This window comes from Cimex lectularius, unplaced genomic scaffold, assembly GCF_000648675.2.
Source record: "Cimex lectularius strain Harlan isolate CLEC.00 unplaced genomic scaffold, Clec_2.1 scaffold35, whole genome shotgun sequence".
In the NCBI taxonomy this organism is placed as follows: Eukaryota; Metazoa; Arthropoda; class Insecta; order Hemiptera; family Cimicidae; genus Cimex; species Cimex lectularius.
Window position 1 is genome coordinate 373,341 of NW_019392746.1, and position 21,465 is coordinate 394,805.

A 21,465-nucleotide genomic window follows, 5' to 3' on the forward strand; every position below is an offset into this window, starting at 1 on the left:
AAATTTACCTTTGCCAAAAGGAAAGCGAAATTGTTGAAAAATTAGACTATGTAAAAATGTTTGATGTGTGGAATGTGATGAATGTTATGGAATATGGTATATTGTATGTTTTGTGTGATGTGATGATGGTATATGAATGTTATCTATATTGAATTTGATTAATGATATTGGCGTAGCTGCGACTGAGTTTACATGTGTCTGTACTGTCATTGATGCTGATATTTTAGAAATGGTTTACATCAACAGTGATAAACACAGCATCAATTACAGAACCGACACATTTAAACTCAATCGTCGGCTCTTTTCACCTCAAAGAAGCCGACTTATACAAAAATGTTTTTCTATACCGAATTCCTTCCCAACCCCTTCAAAACCCAACGTATATAAACATAAAACAGCAATATCTCACTGGCACTCTGAACACGACACGCGAGAATGGCATAATTACGCAGAAAACAAACACTTTGAGTGAGTAGAAATACTTTGATTGAATATAAAAAATATTTTTTTGCATTGTACAAATTCACTTTTTCCACACTTTACATGTTAAATTTAAACAATGTTTGTAAATCCCAGGTCCTGAAAATGACCCCAATAAAGATCGAAACGTTGGCACGATAAAGAAAATGTTTTTCTGAAACCTACATCACACCAGACCGCATCTCACGATTTCTGAATAACACCACACACGTTATGTAACGAGCTCATTTTATTCTTTGCAAGCTATGTTTGAATAACAATTGATGTAGGGTATGTATTTCTTTATCAAATATTTTAATTTTGGCAAAATCATTCACGCCTTAACGTATTATTCATATGTAGATCGTTTTTTTTTTATCATTTGTTAACTTCCCTCAATTAATGTCTAGCAATTATTAGCCTGTGAGTAGATGTTATTTCTTAAAATCGGGAAAGCTTGCTCTTTAACTTCACTCCAGAAACATGGGATGCTTAGGGACAAAACTCTGCATATCAAATTATTATCACAGTTCAGTTTTTGACCAAAAGAGTCAGAAGAGAAATAATTGAAATATCAGAGCTGGTTTCTTTTGTATACCACCTATACTTTGATGTGCCCTCTGGACTTCTGGTCACTTTCCACGTGTAGAATGTTAGAACTGAGTCGGTCTTCAAGGAAATTTGATATCACCTTTAAAAAATTAAATATATCAATCTGTAGATATATTTAAGGTGGTTTTGTAAGTTCTACATAGTTATATTGATTGTTAAATCAATTGTACAAATATTGGTTTTCATCATGTGAAATTAATATAGGTCCTTAAAATAGGTCGAAAGTTTGGCAGTAGCAAATACATTTGCTTTCTTCTTCAAGACCAAAAATGTGATCAATGAAAAACTGATTTAAAATAACCAAAAATCTCTTAGTCTTCTTATTTCCCTTCGATCTAATTTAATTAATTCATCCTGAACATTTAAAAATCCTAATTTATTATCAATTATAGTACTAAAAGAGAACGATGATGAGGAGGCACATAATCCATCCTGGGGAATAGGTTGGAGTGGAAAAATTTAATTAAAAGGAGACTTCTGCGCCCCGGATTCATAGATGTCCCTTTACTGCTCTTCCGACAAAATTATAAAAGAAATATGCTCCAGGGACGTTTATTGTATCTTGATATATCTGTACAAAAAGCAGAAACTGTCTCGTATGCCAGTTTAAATTATTAATTTTGTTTCTTTTCTTTCGTATTGAACATAACTTTTTTAGTTGTATTTAAGCGGCTTTCAACTTTCTAATGAATTACGTTATTCTTTAACGATAAAAAACTAATTTGAAGTTTTAAATACACTACCTCAGTTCATAAAATTTAGGATTAATGAGTTCCAAAAATTTGCAGGAAATTTGTTTGTTTATTAAAATCGTAAAAAGTGATCCAATCTCGTGTGAATTTTCAGAAAGGGTTGTAACTAAGTTCACGATCTATGTTTAAAAGTCAGAGGAGAAAAGGGTTTTTCCACAAACCAAGTACGAATGATTAAAAGAAGTTTCACGCTCTTCACACGCTCGATTGACTTTTGAAAGACCTTACTTTGTGCTTTAGGTTTTCTTCCACTTAACCACGGTGGTCCTTAAGTAATATAAAAGTTACTGAATAATCAGTATTGCACCTGTTTCTATAATAAATGTATGTTAGTAAAGGTAAAAACTATTAATAAATCATATTACTGTAGGGTTTTTTTACTGTATTTTAATGTAAAAAAAGTTGTCCGTTACTGCTTTTTCATTAGCTTTCTCATGTAGTATATCGGCATGAAAAAAATTATTTCGATCATGTGTCTTTTTCAATATCGCGTTAATTAGAAAGTAATGCCCTTTCCCTTTTTTTCAATTCCCAACATTTGCTGACACACATAATTGTTATGTGGCATATTTTTTAATCCCTCATCAGTATTTTTCATCATTCATAACATATGCGTCGTTCTGTATTTTAATGAAAAACGTTCAAAATAAAGTTTTTTAGTTGAGTTACAAAAGTCAGTGTTACGAGCGGGATTCGAACCCACGATCTTCGGCTAGATACGCCGCTGCTCTCCCACTTGGGCTATCGCGACTTCGATCCACTCGGACACCAACTTCCCATCTCAACTACATCTTTTGAATTTTCCCTCCTTTTTGCCATTTTTCAAATGTCGTGCATTTGATTCTCGGCGACAAATGAAGTGGCCACGGAGAGTGAAGTATACTTCATTTTGCTTATTACATTTTATTAGGTTTCGTGATCCGCTTGACCAAATAAATTCTTTTCGGTTAATTAAAGTTTTGGTTGAGATAAAAAAGTCAGTGTCACAAGCGGGATTCCAACCCACGTCCATCGGCTAAATACGCTGGATCTAAGTCACAATAGCTCAAGTGATAGAGCAGCGGCGTATTTAGACAAAGGTCATGGGTTCGAATCCCGCTTGTGACACTGGCCTTTTTTATCTCAACCAAAACCTTAATTAATTGAAAAGAAATTATAAATATCATGATATATACATCAATATACTTTGACTTTCAGTAACAATGGGCGAACGAGGGAAGAGTTTTAACTGCCCAATTCAACTCTTGTAATACTTGATCACCTAACTGATAAAAAAACAATACCGCGAGAGATCACACACAGACATTCACTGAATATGCGAATTCGCTAGACCATTACGACATTAAAAGGGAATGCGCGGACCAGGAATTTTAACGATTCTATTCCATGTATGCACTAAGAAACAGTTAAACTTGATCACTTAACCTACAAAAGGGATTAACACGAGATAATACGCATAGACGATCACTGAATATTGCGAATTGGTTGACTTTTTTATTACTTAATTTTTATTGTTTTATAATTTTAAAATACATATAATTATAAATAATAAAGAGATTTATGCCCTTCAGGCGACTTCGAAAGTAGCGGGACGGGAATAAGTTGTAGCGAGGAGTGGGGGTCGGAACTGTATTATGTACCAAATGAATCAATCCTTCTCCTGTACCACAATGAACCTTAAAATTTTTAATTAACTACAATTTATTCTAGTTCCCATCTCAACCCCACCTTTGGAAATTTCCGTCCTTTTTGTCATTTTTCAATTGGTCAAGCGGACCACGAAAACTAATGAGTTCAAAATAATTTTTAGTGTTGTAACAAAATTCCAGTCAAGTATAGTAGATTGTATATTAAATTTACTTTTAATCCACACTAAAACTATTAAAAAGTTAATGATTTGCTTTTCTATAGTTTTATGTAAAAAAACAGTATAAATTATTAAAACAATTGTTTTTCTATACTTCTAACGGAAATTACTGTGCAACTTTCAATTATACGAACGCTCTACGAGTCTGAACCATCATCAGGGTCACATCCGAATTTCCTGGAATCCACGAGAAAATGTATTATTAAATTTAATATCTGCGTTTGTAAACGTAAAAGGTTTTAAGAAGCACCGAAGCGGTAGGAGAGAGTTGAATTGTAAAAAGGAGGAAAACCACGAAACTGAGTACACTAAATGGTAATAAATTCTCCTCCAAGTAAAAGAAATATGTACCATACTGCTTTTATGAATGTTAAACGATCGAGTTATTCTTCCGTATTTGATTTATTCGGGCAATTCAATTTTTCAATTATTGTACACCGTACAATGAAGATAAAACCTTTCAAAACAACAGAATTTCTTTATACTGGAATATTGCATTGAATAAAACAAACTGGAGGACAAGTGTAAAATTATTATTTATTAATAACTGTTCAAGAACTCCACAATTTTACTAAACACTTATTTAAAAAATGTTTTATCATTTGAATGTTAAAAATGTTCCTTTTTATTTTATGGGAAGTACTTCAAGGATAAACAACCATACGATCATTTTTAATTATTGATAAATGCATTTATAAGGCTATTCTTTTTTTAACATACTTTTCACTATTTCATCTTAACATTATACATTTAATATATATTTAAATAAAATATCATATGTATATATTACCACTCTCACCTACACAAAATACCTGCCATAAAATATATTTGTGACAGATATACTAAAAACAGTACCACTGAGAGAAGATAAAAACCAAAACGAACAAAACAATAAAATAAAATCCATAACATTAATATATTGACGGATACAACTTTAATGTGCTACTTTCAAATTAAAACTTTCGAAAATTCGTAAATCCAATCATATCCAACTTCCAAGGCATTACGACCATGAAAACCTGCATTTCTCCATTTCTCCGCTTTTCTTTCTCCCGATTTCTTATTTTTTTAAATCACCTTCTCTCATTTATTTTCCAGTTTTACACATTTACGTGTTGTAAGGTTCTTAATCACCGTAAAGTTTCTTGTCGATCAATAGAACTGTTTCAAAGTTATCACCATTTTTGCGATTTTCAACATTAAAAAAAATTACAATTAATTAAGGTTTTTAGTTGAGATAAAAAAGTCATTGGCACGAGCGGGATTCGAACCCAAGATCTTCGGCTTGATACGCCGCTGCTCTACCACTTGAGCTATCTTGACCTCGATCCACTCGGACACTAACTTCCCATCTCAACCCCAACTTTTGAAGTTAGTGTCCGAGTGGATCGAGGTCAAGATAGCTCAAGTGGTAGAGCAGCGGCGTATCAAGCCGAAGATCTTGGGTTCGAATCCCGCTCGTGCCAATGACTTTTTTATCTCAACTAAAAACCTTAATTAATTGTAATATATTAATTGGTCAAGCGGACCACGAAATTAGTGAATTAAAAAAAATTATCTACGTAAATTTTACTCGGGTATTGTTCGGCACCAAAATACAACTATCAACATTGTTTTTTGTCCAAAAAAACACTTAAACTACTTAGCTTACTCGCTCGGCCACAAAATAATTATGTATTATATTGTAATATATACTATTTGTTCATACACAGACTGATTATTTTTGTAAACTAAGTCAAAATATGTTTTGAGTAAGAAACATAGTGGATACACGTGTTGTTCGCGTAAAAGAACGTAAATACAAACGTTTGGGATTATCAAAACATAATTTTTCTCACCTTCCAAATATTTCCGATTTTTTTAATTACAGTAATTTTACTGATTTACAAAAACTTCTTCGGAGAAACTACAAGAAGAAGTAACTATAAACTTGATGGAAAACAATTTCTTCAATTCAAAAACCTTTGTAAATTAATTAGAATTTGAGATATAGAATCTGCACTTTCTCGAATTTTGTTGATTTCATCTTTAGTTTTCTCTCTTATTAGGGCATAAAATGTAAGGCTTGTTGACAAAAGATGAACCAAAAATATTCAGCTTTTCAACAGATGTATTTGTTTTATTCATTTGCAACTGCCCTTTAAATAAGCAACAAGGAAAAATGTTGAACTATGTAATGGGAGCCGTTAGTTACCAACAGATTTGAAATAGTTTGGTAACTATCCTTTGCCGAAGTTAGACAACTAATTGTAAGTTATCGCATGGTCCACGTCATGACACTCACAAAACTCATAAATACAATAAAGACCAGTTCGTACACATCATTTACTCCATTCAAAACACAATACCAGTAAAAAGAAAAAGGACAGACCATCACAAAGACCAACCAAAACCATATAAAACCCCCAGACTTAATCCACCTAGATCTCCGAAAAACAAAGATAACCCACACCAAAGAAATCCCTAAGTTTGATAATCCAGCGAGAATAGGCAGTGATTGGTAACGATCACATTACAGATTCGTCCCCCCCACCCAAAAAAATCATATTCAAATTTTTATAATAACGAGCATATTATGAAGGTATTTAGGAAGAACTTACTGTAGTAAAGCTACAATCGTTTGAGGAACTGGTACTGACTAAAATCGAACAATATTTTGCTTTTTGCTCACATTTACATTGAGTGGGCAATTTAATGCAAAAAAAGAAACAACTGATAAGATTATTATCAATTATTTTTTATTATAAAATAGTTATACTTAAGAACATAAGTTTTAATCGTTTAAAAAGAAAGAAACCGAGATAAAAATTAAAGTAATAGGCTTTGCGGAAAAACTTGTGATAATTCTAGGCAAACCATTCTAAATACTAAACAAACAAAAAACGACTAGTTGCTACTTATAATACATATAATAAATTCGGGGGAGGAAACTGAAACAAAGTCGAAGTTATAACTTTTTGCCAATTAGATGTCGCAAAGGATTTTCCTCTGTGTACCGCTAAATCCCTTGTACTTAACTAATTTACAGAAAAGGATATTACAGCCAGGGTTTTTTTATAAATATAATCCTCACTGGAAGTAGTAATCAAGGATTGAAACCCCTGGAGTAATAACTCGTAAAGAGATAAAGCGATGACTTTGATGGCGATCGATGAATGGTGTCCCACAAGGATTATTTCCAGGCGATTACTCCTGTCGACAAATGTATTTCGCAGTTTCTCTTTATTACATAAAAACAGTATAATATCACAGGGGCCGTATTGTAATAAATATATCTGGCATCCTGTTTGAAATCTTTAGAATTCAAAAATCTATATCCTGGGCACATAAAAATCAATTATATTGAGTTACAGTTCTATGGCCCACATAGAAATGTAAAAAAAATACTGTATAATATTAAAAGTCTTTCCGCACATTTTGGTATAATAATTTTGAAGTGTCGATAAGGAAAATTATTTTGTTTTTATTTTTGAAATTGGCAAGCTTTAGACTGTGAACGGTTGGTGACCCAGCGCCCGAGTTGCGATAACACCGATTCCCAGCCCATAAAAAACATACTTTTCTTAAAATAAGAATGTCGGTTGTTTATTTGAACTAAACACACCATTTATTTTATTTTTTTTTTTTTGCAATTATTTCAGTCACTAATGCATTTCGGGTCACGTCCCTGGTCCCTCTTCAGAGTTACATTATTGAACAGTAAGAAATCTTTTTTATGTACATACTTCGGTATTTAGCTAAATTGAACTCATCGGCTACCAAGACTACAAAGGCTACAAAAACAAGAAAGTCTCAATTACTTATTAATAGATATCAGTATGACGTAAATTATACAAATCTTTAGTGAAAAATAAATTTTAACTTGTTAAGTATGTCATGAAAACTATTTTATGACAGTTAGGTATATAAAATAACTACTATAAATATATGAAGTATAGAGTTACTATAAATAAAAACAGTAAATCCTCAACTTTATTATAAAATGCAAAAACAGTAAATAACAAAAATAAGATCTATAATTCTAAGAATAACAATAAATTACAGTTAATTAAGTTTTTAGTTGAGATAAAAAAGTCAATGGCACGAGCGGGATTCGAACCCACGATCTTCGGCTAGATACGCCGCTGCTCTACTAATCCCGCTCGTGACATTGACTTTTTATCCCAACTAGATAGATAGATAGAATGAAAAAATTTAGAGTTAAAAATAAAAAACACAGTATTATTATGGCATGGTATTAAAACCGTCAGCCAAAGTTCGGAGTGCATTACTATCCCAAGAATATGCATAATTATATAATTATAAGAAAAGGAGAATTTAAAATATCAACTTCACAGGTTACAATTATTTACAGGATTTTCAAATTACAAGGTTGAATTGAGATAAACTCTGAAAATAATAAAAATGACACTTCAAAGAACAAAAGGATTCCAACTTACAAAGGATCCCCCACAGGCAAACAGAATTCGCATTTAGAAGCCCACAAACTAGAAATTATAAGTATTAAGACAAACAGAACAAAATAAAAAGACAAACAAAAAAGAAATAAAATAAGACGAACAGAATATTAATTCCCTACATTCCAATGTATTCATATCTGTAAAACCAGGCTTTCCGAGCAAAATCAACAAGATCCCGGCAATCGGAGCCGTTTAGAAGGGCTATGAGCTCTTCCCTCGTCAAAAAACCCTTACCCACATACAGATACCTCAATTCGTTCAGGACCGAGCATCTAGCGAGAAAATGAAATGCATTCTCACGATCACCTGAGTTGTATAGAGAGCACACTGCAGTGGCAGGGGTACTCCCAACCCAAGGCGTGAAATTCAGGAACAACAAATCCCCTCGAATTGTAAACCACGAGCGGAAAAAAGAGAACGGAACATCATTTGCTGGAGCAGAAAAACATTGCAAGGAGTTAGGGAATGATTCAACTCCTTGTAGAGTTGGAATCTATTTGAGTCCACGGCACGAGAAATACAACTCTCTCGATGACGAGCCCCCATAATGTGAAGAAGATTGGAAAACATTTCAAACCACGCTGCAAAATTATCCAAAGAGAACCGAGCCACATTATACCTCTCCGCAAGAGAATTCCAGGATCTGAACCAGGATATGTTACCCTTAATAATTTCAAGTGATGAAATTTTTGCCAGGCGAGAATCAGGAGCTTGAAGCGATTTCAAAATAAACTTAACTTTTATCTCAAATAAAAACCTTAATTAATTGAAAAATATTAATTGGTCAAGCAGACCACGAAAACTAGTGAATTGACACTACATCTAAACTAATCAGTAAAAATTCTTCCTTCCATATCTGACCATTTAAAAATCTTTTTAATTCGAAAGAATTCTTTACATTGCAATGATACAAATCAGATACATTTGTCAAGAGGGACCAGCGACTTGGCCCGATATGCATTAGCGACTGAAATATATTGCAAAAAAAATAAATAAATGGTGTGTCTAGTTCAAATAAATAACCAACAACCATCCCTAACCAACATCCTTGATTTAAAATATTTTACCACAAAATTAAGTATTATTTTTTTTAAAAACACTTTTTATCAAAATCACAAAATACTTATAACAAAATTTTCAGGATTACTTACATTTTCACCAGCAGGCACACTAGCCAGTGGAAGATCTCCAAGACCATATGTAAGCCCTGAACCTAGACTTGGAACAACGAAAGCAAATACAGAATTCTCCAACACAGAATGGATCCAAAAAGAAGGGGTACACGCAATATGGTTATGTTATAATTTCGAGAACTAATTATTCAGAAATCGTGAGATGCGGTCTGGTGTGATGTAGGTTTCAGAAAAACATTTTCTTTATCGTGCCAATGTTTCGATCTTTATTGAGATCATCTTCAGGGCTCAATAAAGATCGAAACGTTGGCACGATAAAGAAAATGCTTTTCTGAAACTACATCACACCAGACCGCATCTCACGATTTCTGAATAATTATCGATTAACGGTCACTAATCACCACACAAATTTCGAGAACGTTGAACCAACGGTGCATTATTAATATAATGAAACATCAGCCACGGCGCAATCCTATCGATCGACCATTTCCAATAATCCCTTTATGTATTATGTATTATGAATGTGCTTTTCATAAAGGCAATTAGTTTTATTTCGATGGTTTCACCAATATTTTTTTACAAATTTCTCAGTTGATAAAGCGAATTGCATAACCAATACCAATATTAATGATTCCAATTAAAATAATTATTCCAAGATAATGTGATTCAGTTTATGCCAAAAACATATTTATAAAATCAATTACGCTGTTAATTTTATCATTGTTTATTACCCCAAATTCTTGTTTAACAGAACTCCAATTGTTTTTTAGTGAGGTAAATGGATTCGACGGATCCGGCTAATTGTGTTGGACAAAACGCATACTCTTGGATAAGTAGAGTATCCTAACTTGTAATATCACTTACAACTTAATCTCCGGATTAGACTAAACCCCTCAAGGTAATCTCTCAAAATCCATCATCTCAACCGTTATATGCTAGTACAAATTTCACCCACTTATGAAGCCGTACATGCTTTACACGCCTTCATCTGTAATTGTTAGCCACGCTTTTGTCTCACTGATAAAGCATACTAAATATCAATTTCTTTTTCATAAATATAATTAAAAGAAAATCCTTGTAAATTTTAAAATATGGTTATTTCACTATTGTAAAGAATTAAAAATTACGTTTTTATACTGCTTTACTTTTGTGTGAGAAATTCTCCAGTGAAAATGCTCCTTCACTGGCTTTTTCTGATGTATCAGGACCGATTTTGCTTCAAGTCAAGGATTTTCTGGTAGGGTTGGAATTGACAACTGCTGTAATAGGAGATTATTGTAGATGCTCAGTGATTGATTAAACATTTTATAGGGGGTTTTGATTAAGTCATATACGTCATTTACACACGGAATGTGATGGTCGTTTTGAACAGTATGATTTCAAACCTATTGAAACTTCGTTATTCTTATCGAAATACGGGTTTTCTAAAATATTAACAAATTTGATATCTCCCTATTTAGAAAGTAGAAAGCAGGCAGTCAAACTAGGCAGCCGATTCTTCCAGCTTGAAGAGATAACTGTTGGTGCTTCTTAGGGATCCATCTTTGGACCCTTACTGATCATCATTTTCATAAATGATTTGCATTTCATTATGATAAGAAAGTTTTTGTCACTCTTCGCTGATGACACAGTAGCAGTTAAGAAAGGAGCAAATTTAATTAAGACAATAGTAAATATCAAAAAGATGAGGTTGGAGGTGAGTTACTCTGGTAAAATTTAAATAAATTAGCATTAAACGAACAAAAAACGAAAGTGACTGATTACGTTTGCCCAGAAGCAGGAGATATGTTAGACATTCCCAGGCCAGCTTTAAATTGAATGTGGAGGAGTCTGTGGCCTTCAATACTGCTGTATGAGAGGATAGATACTTGTGCCCTTTTAATTCTTTTTTTAAGTATTTTTTATGCATAAAGTTGTTATGTTTCGTTATAAGAAAATTTAGACTTTTGACTCTGTTTGGTTTGCAATTTCCAAAATGAAGCACTTCTCAAGCTTGAAATGTCATGAGACCAGATTCATTTTGTGCAAAAAGGGAATATGACGAAATAAAAAATTAATTAAAAATAATTTTAAGTTTAAAAGTGCATTCGTTAAAATGAAAAACGGATTTTGCCCCATTAAAGGAATCGAAACCCACCATGATCGGAAATGGTTTTCTTTCTAACAAAAAGTTTTAATTTTTTAGTTGTTTTTCACATTTTGGCAAATTTGAAATGTAGAGGTGATAAATAATTTATTCTAAAAAAAATTCAATAACTACAAACTCAGAACGTTTGTTGATCATTTACAAAAAGACTAAATACTTTTATTACATTTATTTGATATTTACAAGTACAAATATTGCATTAAGTAAATATGTTCATATATGTTGCTCAGTGGCAAGACTCCTTCACAATGAAATCTTTTCAATCTTCATTGAATGAGAAGGTCCCGGGGCTACTTTCGCTTCAATCGCCTTGGAGAGTTTTCAGGTAGGGTTGGAAGTGATAAATGTCGTGCTAAAAGATTACTGTGCGTGTTCAGTGATTGATGAAATTTTTATAGCGTTTTATAATAACTTTATGTACAAACGGGATGTGCATATCGTTATGAATAGTGTAATTTGAAACGTAAAAAGGAGAGAATTTTAGATTAGACTGTTTGGATACATTAGGAATTGGAATCCTTGGTTGAGCCCCAACTTCACAACCGTACGCCCAGAGCCGTCTAATCATTGTCTTTTAGATTAAAAGTTTGTTTTCAATGTCTAATTTTGATCGTCAGTCTTGTGTGAAGATTCCAAGCAAGTCGTTTATCCAAGAAAAGTTCAAGATAGTTGGGAATGGGATTCCATTTACTGCAGGAACAGATATTTTTACATTAAGTAAAATTCATCATTACGCTTTTCGTTAGGTTTATCTTCATTCTCTACTTTGTGAACCATCCTGTTAATTCATTCAGGTGTTGTAAGTGTTGAGTTTCATTGTGGGTCCGAATTACTTGTAAGAATCGCTGTATCATAGACGAATATATGTGTAGAAATGTTAACATGTGTAGGAATATCTGCAGCGTATGTTGAAAACAGAAATGGGCCAAGTATGCTTCCCTGAGGAACACCCGCCTTAATACGTATATAAAGTGAGAATTCAGTTCCCTGGCAAAATCGGTCCGTCATTTAAGATCTCAGTATGAGAAGGTCCGTATGAAGGTGGATGTTCTTCAGTTTGCAAAGTAAGCCCGAGTGCCAGATTCGATCGAAGACCTGTTCTAAATCAAGAAAGACACCAAAGCAATGCTGTTTTTGTTCGAGGCAAGAGGCTATATTGTCAGCAGCACGATGCAATTGTCGCGTTGTTGAATGAACTGTGCGGAATCCAAACTAATGATCTAGAATAATATTAGAATTTTCCATTAATCGCAATAATGGTCGGACAAGTAGTTTGTCTAGAATTTTGGCAAAGTAGAAAGGAGGGTAATGGGTCAATAGGAACTAGGAAGATCAAGAGATTTATTTGGCTTATGAGCCATTTTAATTATATAGAAACCACATAGGGATAACCGGGAACGAAGCAGCAGACAGGGCGGCCAAAGAAGCAGCCAGAGGACCTCACGACGCTTCCCAACCAATACGCTCAGCGGATCTCAAGTATTAATTTCAAATACGATAAAAGAAGAATGGAAAAACCGCTTGGCTCGGAAAATAGAAATAACCCTGCCAAACTGTGGCAGAATAAGAAAGACGTCGGTCCCTGGTTCACGGAAAATGGGTCAAAAAGGGAAAAGGTCATACTGACAAGACTACGCATAGCTCATACAAGAATTACGCACGGGCACCTTCTAGCAGGAAAGCGACCGCATAGGTGCCCATTATGCAAGGATAGAGTAACTGTCGAGGACCTTTTCAATTGTAGAAGGCTCGACGTTTATAGGCATATTTGGAATATCATCGGACCTGTGCATAGTCTTGGGGCACAGCAGCGGGCACAAATCGCTGTACCGGTACCTCAGAGCCATAGGGATTTTCAAATATATATAGTTTATGTGTGTTTGTGCTGTGCTTATGTTGTGTCTGAAGTGTTTCTGTCGTGTTTGTGTGGTGTTTATGTTAATATAATAGGATGAATATAATTTATTAGCGTGAAAGGAAGGGGTTATTTACCCCGCCCCGAAAAATTTCGAGTACTCTGGGGGTGACGATGACCTCAGCTGTTTGTCGACCCATAAACCTTCCACTTTATATATATATAAGANTATATATATATAGAGAGAGAGAGAGAGAGAGAGAGAGAGAGAGAGAGAGAAGAGAGAGAGAGAGAACTTCAACTGTGCAGTGGAAAATATGTGGTTCTCAGTACAGCGAGGCATATGTATGTTAAGTAAAGTAAGCCTCTGTGGGGCAAATTTTGTTATAATGGAGTTCTAATTAGAACATAACCTGGAGTTTGGAATGAAGGTAGTTGTTTAATAGTGTGTCGTATGTCTGATGGAGTAAATGCTTTGTGAGGAGGAGAGAGTTGCAAGGGGAATTCAAGTCGTGTTCAATGTCATGCCGATGGTCATCGTCAAGTATGTCATGGTGTGGAGTGAATATTGTGGAAATATGCTCTGAATACAATTTAGCTATGTCGGAATTGGATTCAGCCCAAGCGAGGATACTTATGGGGGCGCGTGGTCTTTATATCGCAGGATCTTACGGGTACAGTACCACAAGGACTTGTCTGTTTTAGAAAACGAAGCCAATTCTGGTTTCAGTTTTCTCGTGAGTCGGTGATCACTCGAATATCTGTTATGCTGCCAGATTGCCCTGACCCTTCGTTTTCAGTTTGGAGTAGCCGTGGTAAATAGTAACTGTTGATTTTTTCGAGGTGGTGGTAAGGAGAGACTAAATTATTCGGAAATTGTGGGATGCGGTCTGGTGAGATGTAGGTTTCAGAAAAACATTTTCTTTATCGTGCTAACGTTTCGATCTTTATTCAGATCATCCCCGCCCCGAGGAATATCGAGTACTCTGGGGTGAGTGTGTGACGTCTGGAGAGTAAAAGTCAGTTATTGGCGAGAGTGGAGAGGGTTCAACCCCGCCCCGAGGAATATCGAGTACTCTGGGGGAGTGAATGTGACCAGACCTCTATGTTTCTATCGAGTGTTGTGTTTGTGTTAATTTATTGTAATGAATGTAATTTATGAAAGGAAGGGGTTGCTTATAACCCCGCCCCGAGGAATATCAAGTACTCTGGGGTGAGTGTATGATGTCTGGAGAGTAAAAGTAATTTATTAGTGTGAAAGGAAGGGATTGGTTATAACCCCGCCCGGAGGAATATCGAGTACTCTGAGGGAATGAATGTGACCAGACATCTATGTTTGTGGTGAAGTATATATATGTATTGTATGTTTTGTTTTTATTCTGTATTTGACAACCTGAGATACAAACAAGAGACAAGCATTCTAGAATATCAACGTAGTATATATCTGAAATCAGAGAGTCAGTAACCAGATCGAGACGCTCAAATGGCTGTAGTTTAAAACAAAATATACGCGAAAGAAAATAAAAAGATGGAAAACATGAAGAGGGCCGTCAATGACCTCAGCTGTTTGTCGGCCCATATACTTCCCACTTATATATATATACTGAGATCACCTTCAGGGCCTGGGATTAGCAAATATTCTTTAGATTTAACAAATAGGATGAGGAAAAAATGAATTTATACAATGCAACAAATATTTTTTATATTCGAAATATTTGTACTCACTCAAAGTGTTTGTTTTCTGCGTAATTGTGGCATTCTTGAATGACGTGTTGAGAGTGCCAGGGATATATTGCACACACAACACACATATTATAACTTATAAAACATTCCACACATCAAACCTTTTTACACAGTTTAATTTTTCAACAATTTAGCTTCCCTTTTCCTATTTATCCCCGTCTATATATAATCCTGAAAGGATAATCTGGCCGAACCATTACCAAAGTTTTTTTCCATATACAAAAATGTTTTTCTATACCGTCTTCCTTCGCCACCCCTTCAAGATCCAACGTATATAAACATAAAACATTAATATCCCACTGGCACTCTAAACACGCAAGAATGGAACAATTACGCAGAAAACGAACACTTTGAGTGAGTAGATATACTTTGATTGAATATGAATTTTTTTTTTTGCATTCTATAAATTCACTTTTTTTCACATCCTACATGTATTTGTTAAATTTAAATGTTTGAAAATCTCAGGCCCTGAAGATGATCTCAATAAAGATCGAAACGTTGGCACGATAAAGAAAATGTTTTTCTAAAACCTACATCACACCAGACCGCATCTCACGATTTCCCAATAATCATCGACTAACGGACACTAATCACCACAAATTTCAATACGATTTAAATTATAGTTTTATTTTAACATTGTCTTTAATATTGTATTTAATGTTCCTTAAATATAATCGTTAGTTTTTCGTATTTCTTTAAAGTTAAAACAAAAGTACGACTTCCTGACGAACATTGACCTGTTTCAAAACTGTTTTTAACGCCGTATTGGCCGATGGACCGTTAATTAGATGGTTAATGGCTCTCACCCCCACCGGTCGATTATTATGATCAGCTTTTAACATTTCTTAGCAATTGATGAGTTTGACTATCGAGATCAATTGCGTTTTTCAAACGTGAGTCGGGCTTTTCGTGTAATCACTTACCTCTAGTCAAATAGCAATAAATCGATGTTATGTGCTCATTAGGTGAAGTCGTGGAACTGGTGATATATCAAGATCTCTATTTATTTCCGGTCCCGGGGATGTTTCATCCTTGACTTTAACAGCGACGAGCCGTACGATTTCGAACCCCTTTCCCGCCTATAAATTCAACGACTTATAAAATGAACATTTGTTTCTACCTTCCAGATAATTATGTTTCGCCTTAGTTATGGCTAATTTCAATGCGGCCTGTTCCCAGGTTACCATCGCGACTGAATTGGGGAAGGTGGTAACGCAAATGCAGCTGGAGAGGTCTGAAGTCGCTTTTCACATATTCACCAACGGAGAAGATTACAGGTAAAATCGATGCAAAACTCCATGTATTCAAATTAAAACAAAAAACAAAAGATTGTTACAAAAGCATGAAACTCGTTTCATGTCCGTAGTCGTGTATCGAATAGTACCCATATTGAACCATTTTCCTTATATAATTTAGTCTATTGCTTGCTTACATTAATTATAAATACATTTTTAACAATGCAATACTGTCCTTATTTGTGAACATAATTTGTTAATGGATTTCTCTGTTTATTACATAGTAGAATGACATTGAAATATAAATTGTGATTAGGTATTTCGAACGGTCTTTGGGAAAGAATAACATCTGTGAAGCAGTCAATTTAAAAAAATTTCTGTCGTGAAGGATAAGGAAATAGTATTGCAGTGGTTTCAGTTCAGAATTTGCTGAATTCTGACAGAACCAGCCAAAACTGCATCGACCAGGAGGCTATTAACTAGTCTTGGCCAGTAAAAGTACAAGCCGTAATTTGCATACTACATCTGCGGATTATTAGCACCAATCGATCTCCAACGGAGCGTGAAGTTTTGCACGTACTACTAAAGACATTGGATGACGTATTTCAAACAACAATTATTACAAATTTTAAAAAGTGCATATTTTCTAACAATGTTTTAAAAGCTTTTAGAATACTTAGAGACTACTAAAACTTTACAGCACCTAGCAATATTTGGTGAAAGTTGAAGGCGTTTTGAACATTGAACTTGTGACAAATGGAATGATGGAAGACACTAACGTTAAAAGCTTAAAAACAGGTGAAAAATATATTTTAACGCCATAATTCAACCAGAATGGATAAAAAAAGAAAAGCTACACTGAGATGCAAAAAGGTGGCCACTCTTAATAGTGCAGGACTATGTTAAATGAGATTATTTATATGACAGGTTTACTAATAAGAGAGGAAAAATGTAGTTTGTCTATTTTTTAATATTTTTTACAATAAGAAAATAATAAGAAGCTTTTAGTGAGATTAGATATTAAAAAGTTGTATAACCAAAAGACGCTTTCAGTAAAGTAGGCCAAATAAGCAAAAATAATTCGGAATCGTTTACAGCTCCTTTCAAACCTTTGTGTACGAATTTTTATGACAAACTAAAAATAAAAAATTTTGTTCAGGATTATAGCCCAGTGCACTTACTTTTCCTCTCCAATAACCTTTTATTACATTTAAAAATTCATAATTACTTTGCAGCAATCCGATTACACGACATTTGAAAAATGGCAAAAAGGAGGGAAAATTCAAAAGATGCGGTTGAGATAGGAAGTTGGTGTCCGAGTGGATCGAGGTCACGATAGCTCAAATGGTAGAGCAGCGGCGTATTTAGCCGAAGATCGTGGTTTCGAATCCCGCTCGTGTCATTGACTTTTTTATCTCTGCTAAAAACCTTAATTAATTGTAAGTAAATAATCTTATTACACTCCTTACATTAAAAATAAGAAATCATCTTTAAATTAATTAATTTTTATATAAGGTATTGGTTGAAATAAAAAAGTCACTGTCACGAGCGGGATTCGAACCCACGACCTTCGGCTAAATACGCCTCTGCTCTACCATTTGAGCGAATTTGAACCAGTCGGCACCAATGTCCCATCTCAACCCAACCTTTCGAATTTTCCCTCCTTTCTGCCATTTTTCAATCCGAATCCCGTTCGTGAAACTGACTTTTTATCTCAACCAATACCTTGCATAAAGATTAATTAATTGAAAGATGATATTTGATCAATCGGACCACGAAATCTAATGGATTTAATATGAAATCAATACAATTTCATCCTTTTCAGTGTCAATTTATCCATTAAGTTAATTTGTTTTTTAAATTGTTTTCATTGATGAAACAATAAATTTGAGTAAAAGTTTTTTCACAAAAACATGGATTTAAGTTCAGTTCTCCCCCGGGCAATTGATTTGCTTTAATGAAATACTCGTTTGGTTTTTGTACTTTTCATACACGTATCTAATTTCATATAATACAGTCCGGTATAATTTTCTTATAGTAGATAATGTAAAAAATTGAATGCTATTCAAAACATACAAGAAAATTAGTAAAACATTCTAAAACTACGTAATGTACATGACATTTTTTTTCTCTACTTCCAAGCAGATCTCCTCTTTGGCAAGAATGCTGGTGAATGTGTCTATTTTCAATTCGATCTATGGTTAAAAAATCCATTAAAATCTGTGTTCCCATATCCATAACCTTCTCTTGTTACTATTTATAATTGCCAGAGCATCAATAATGGCGTTCTCTCGCGATTGGTTGACGCGTCGAACACGTCGGGGATTGATTGAACCAAGGGCAGTCTCTCTTTGGGTATACCTCAGAACACGTTTGGTCACTAGAAATTTGTAGACTGGACTATCAACCTTGATGCACCGCCTTTTCAAGTCTCTGTTTCTCGACTTCCGCCTCATTCATTTTTTTCAACACCGTGAGCTTTTCCTTTTGTTATTTTATTGACGAAAGTGTTGTTGTTGTTTTGTTAAAAATGTGCCGAAGCACGACAGTCCTTTTTTTGTTGTCTTAATTTCAAATTAAAATCTTTCTAATAATTGTAATTAATAATCTTCATTTCTGTTCATTTGCTACTATTTTTCGGACGGGAAAAGGTCCACCACCAATTAATTTTTAATTTTCTTATATTTTTGTCAATAGCAGGATATATAGTGCGTCATATGTGGTACGTTATTTTTTCTAAAAGTATATTCACTTTATTTTAAGAAGTATTACTTTACATTAAAAATTAATTGAAAAAGTAAATGTTTTATGTTCTACATCATGCTTAGTTATATTCCAATTAATTATTCTTCGTATCTAAGGTTTTTGGTTGAGATGAAAAATCCCGCTCGTGTAACTGATATTTCATCTGAACCAAAAACCTTAGATAAAAAGAGCAATTAATTAGAATAATTAATAAGGTCAATTATGACCACTAAGCAAATGTGGCTTAGTTAAATTTTTGAAAAATACAAGGTTTAAAAATAAACAAGTGATGATGTCCATAGTTGTGTCAAAAGTTTGTTGTAATACATATAAATTGTGTATAAATTTGGATAATACATATAAATCTTGGAACATATCATATATGTACACTGATGATAAACTGAATAGTGTTAAAAGAAAACGTAGATATAATAAATTATATATTTATTTGTATTATTTATTATTTTAATTCTAATATGATATTTTTTTACTATATTTGATGGACTTTTTAATAATTTGTTAACTTGTTCTTAAATGTTTTCAACCGGAATGAATCGAGGAAATTTGAATGAAAATTGTAGCTTGTCTGTTGTGTTGTGAAATAGCTCAGTTTTCGTCCTATTCCTCCAGAACAATAATGACCTTAATTCATTTCCATTATTTTTTTTTTATACGGGCAAAAAAAATTTAAAATTCACAGTTAGCAATATTAGAAGAAGGTTGTAATTCCGACGGAGAACACATTAGCGATATTGCAGTAGACCGACCCATTACGTCGATAACATAACAGAACAACACGTACATAAAATTGGCCCTTGTTTATTAAAGATGTTTAATCACTAAAAAAAAATTGTCCCGAGTTAATTTGATCAGAAATTTTATAAACAAATTATAAAATTTAAACAAATAAAAATTATCGTCACGATAGATTAACTATACTGCATACACACTTCCATTTCCCCTTCAAAGGCTGATACAAACATCTTGTAATGATGGTTTGAAGCGACATCACGTCCTGCCTTGAGCAAACAGCGAAATTATATGGATTCACTGATCTACAATGATCAAACAACTAACGGTTTATACGTGTGTGACTGATCTCGATCCATGAGGGCGTTCTTTGGTTGGGCTTTTATGTCAGCGGTTCAACGACAAAGGAACAGAAAATGTTTTTCTATTTCCTTAGAGTGCAGACGGACTAATTCCATACAAAAGGGAACTGTTTTCGACCTAAACATCAAAAACTTCCCCTCGTTCCTTGTCACTGCGAGTCAAACATATGTTTTATAGATTTAAACTGACAGAGGATACTTCCTCAATTTTCAGAAAAATCTGTAATTTATACGGAATATCCAGCGCGTTAGGCAGATACTCGGGTTAACGAGGGATATAAATCAATATTCATATTTCCTCGGACTGACTGTAATAGGAAAGGAGTCTAATTTGCGAGTCTCCCGTTACAGACATTTAACAGACAAACATGTACGTCTAGTCCTTAGTAAAATAACGTTAAACAAATTACAGTTCAACATTTAATAAATGCTATTAATTAATTTGAACCCAATTGGGTTGTTTATTTGTGTTGCAGAAATGAATACTTTTGATATATGTGTGGTGATTAGTGACCGTTAATCGATATTTATTTAGAAATCGTGAGATGCGGTCTGGCGTGATGTAGGTTTCAGAAAAACATTTTCTTTATCATGCCAACGTTTCGATCTTTATTGAGATCATCTTCAGGGCCTGGGGTTTAAAAACATTGTTTACATATTACAATTACATTTTGGATGTGGAAAAGTGAATTTATACAATGCAAAATTATTATAAAATATATTTTGCATTGTATAAATTCACTTTTCCACATCCAAAATGTAATTGTAATGTAATATGTAAACAATGTTTGTAAATCCCAGGCCCTGAAGATGATCCCAATAAAGATCGAAACGTTGGCACGATAAAGAAAATGTTTTTTGTATGAGTTCCTAAAAAAAGAAAGAAATCTTGCACGCACAACTTTCATTCAAACATTAGCAGGCAAACATTCAATGGTACACCCCAAATTAGTTGTTGTATTATTAAACTAATAATTGTAAAAAGACTTGATCGTTATCTACTGTTTGTGTTTTTTGTAGATATTGAATTTCTGCTAAAGAATAGGGAAGAGTTTAAGCTAATATTTTATTCAATTAATTAATCTTTAAGTAAGATATTGGTTGATATTTCTCCGTTGTGTGACACTTTCTAAAAGTACTTAACAACTTTAGAGGGTAGACGGTTAATGGCAATTAATAAATTTAAAAAAGAAGCAAATTGGTTATCTATTGCCTTCGACGCTAGGTGCAATTTTGTAGGTTGACGATATGATTTTATTTGTTTGGTGACAAAATTTAAATGAAATGAATAATTGTCTTTTTGTTAATATTATTTAAAACAATTAATTATTTTTTTCATCTAAGGT

General features: G+C 33.7%; 1 protein-coding gene across 3 annotated transcripts in view; it reads left to right on the top strand.

The window, feature by feature from the left end:
• Positions 1–21,465, top strand: part of LOC106669343 (atrial natriuretic peptide receptor 1) — a 93,614-nt gene that overhangs the window by 29,858 nt on the left and 42,291 nt on the right. The window contains exons 1-2 of one of the 3 annotated variants that reach the window (XM_024227163.1): positions 16,030–16,081; positions 16,155–16,304. The exons of 1 other annotated variant lie outside the window; for it this stretch is intronic. In XM_024227163.1, the coding sequence (XP_024082931.1) occupies positions 16,177–16,304 (128 nt within the window). In that variant the 5' untranslated portion in view covers positions 16,030–16,081; positions 16,155–16,176. Of the gene's footprint in view, positions 1–16,029; positions 16,082–16,154; positions 16,305–21,465 lie in introns of those variants that run through there. One more of the 3 variants, XM_014398759.2, reaches the window with a different exon arrangement.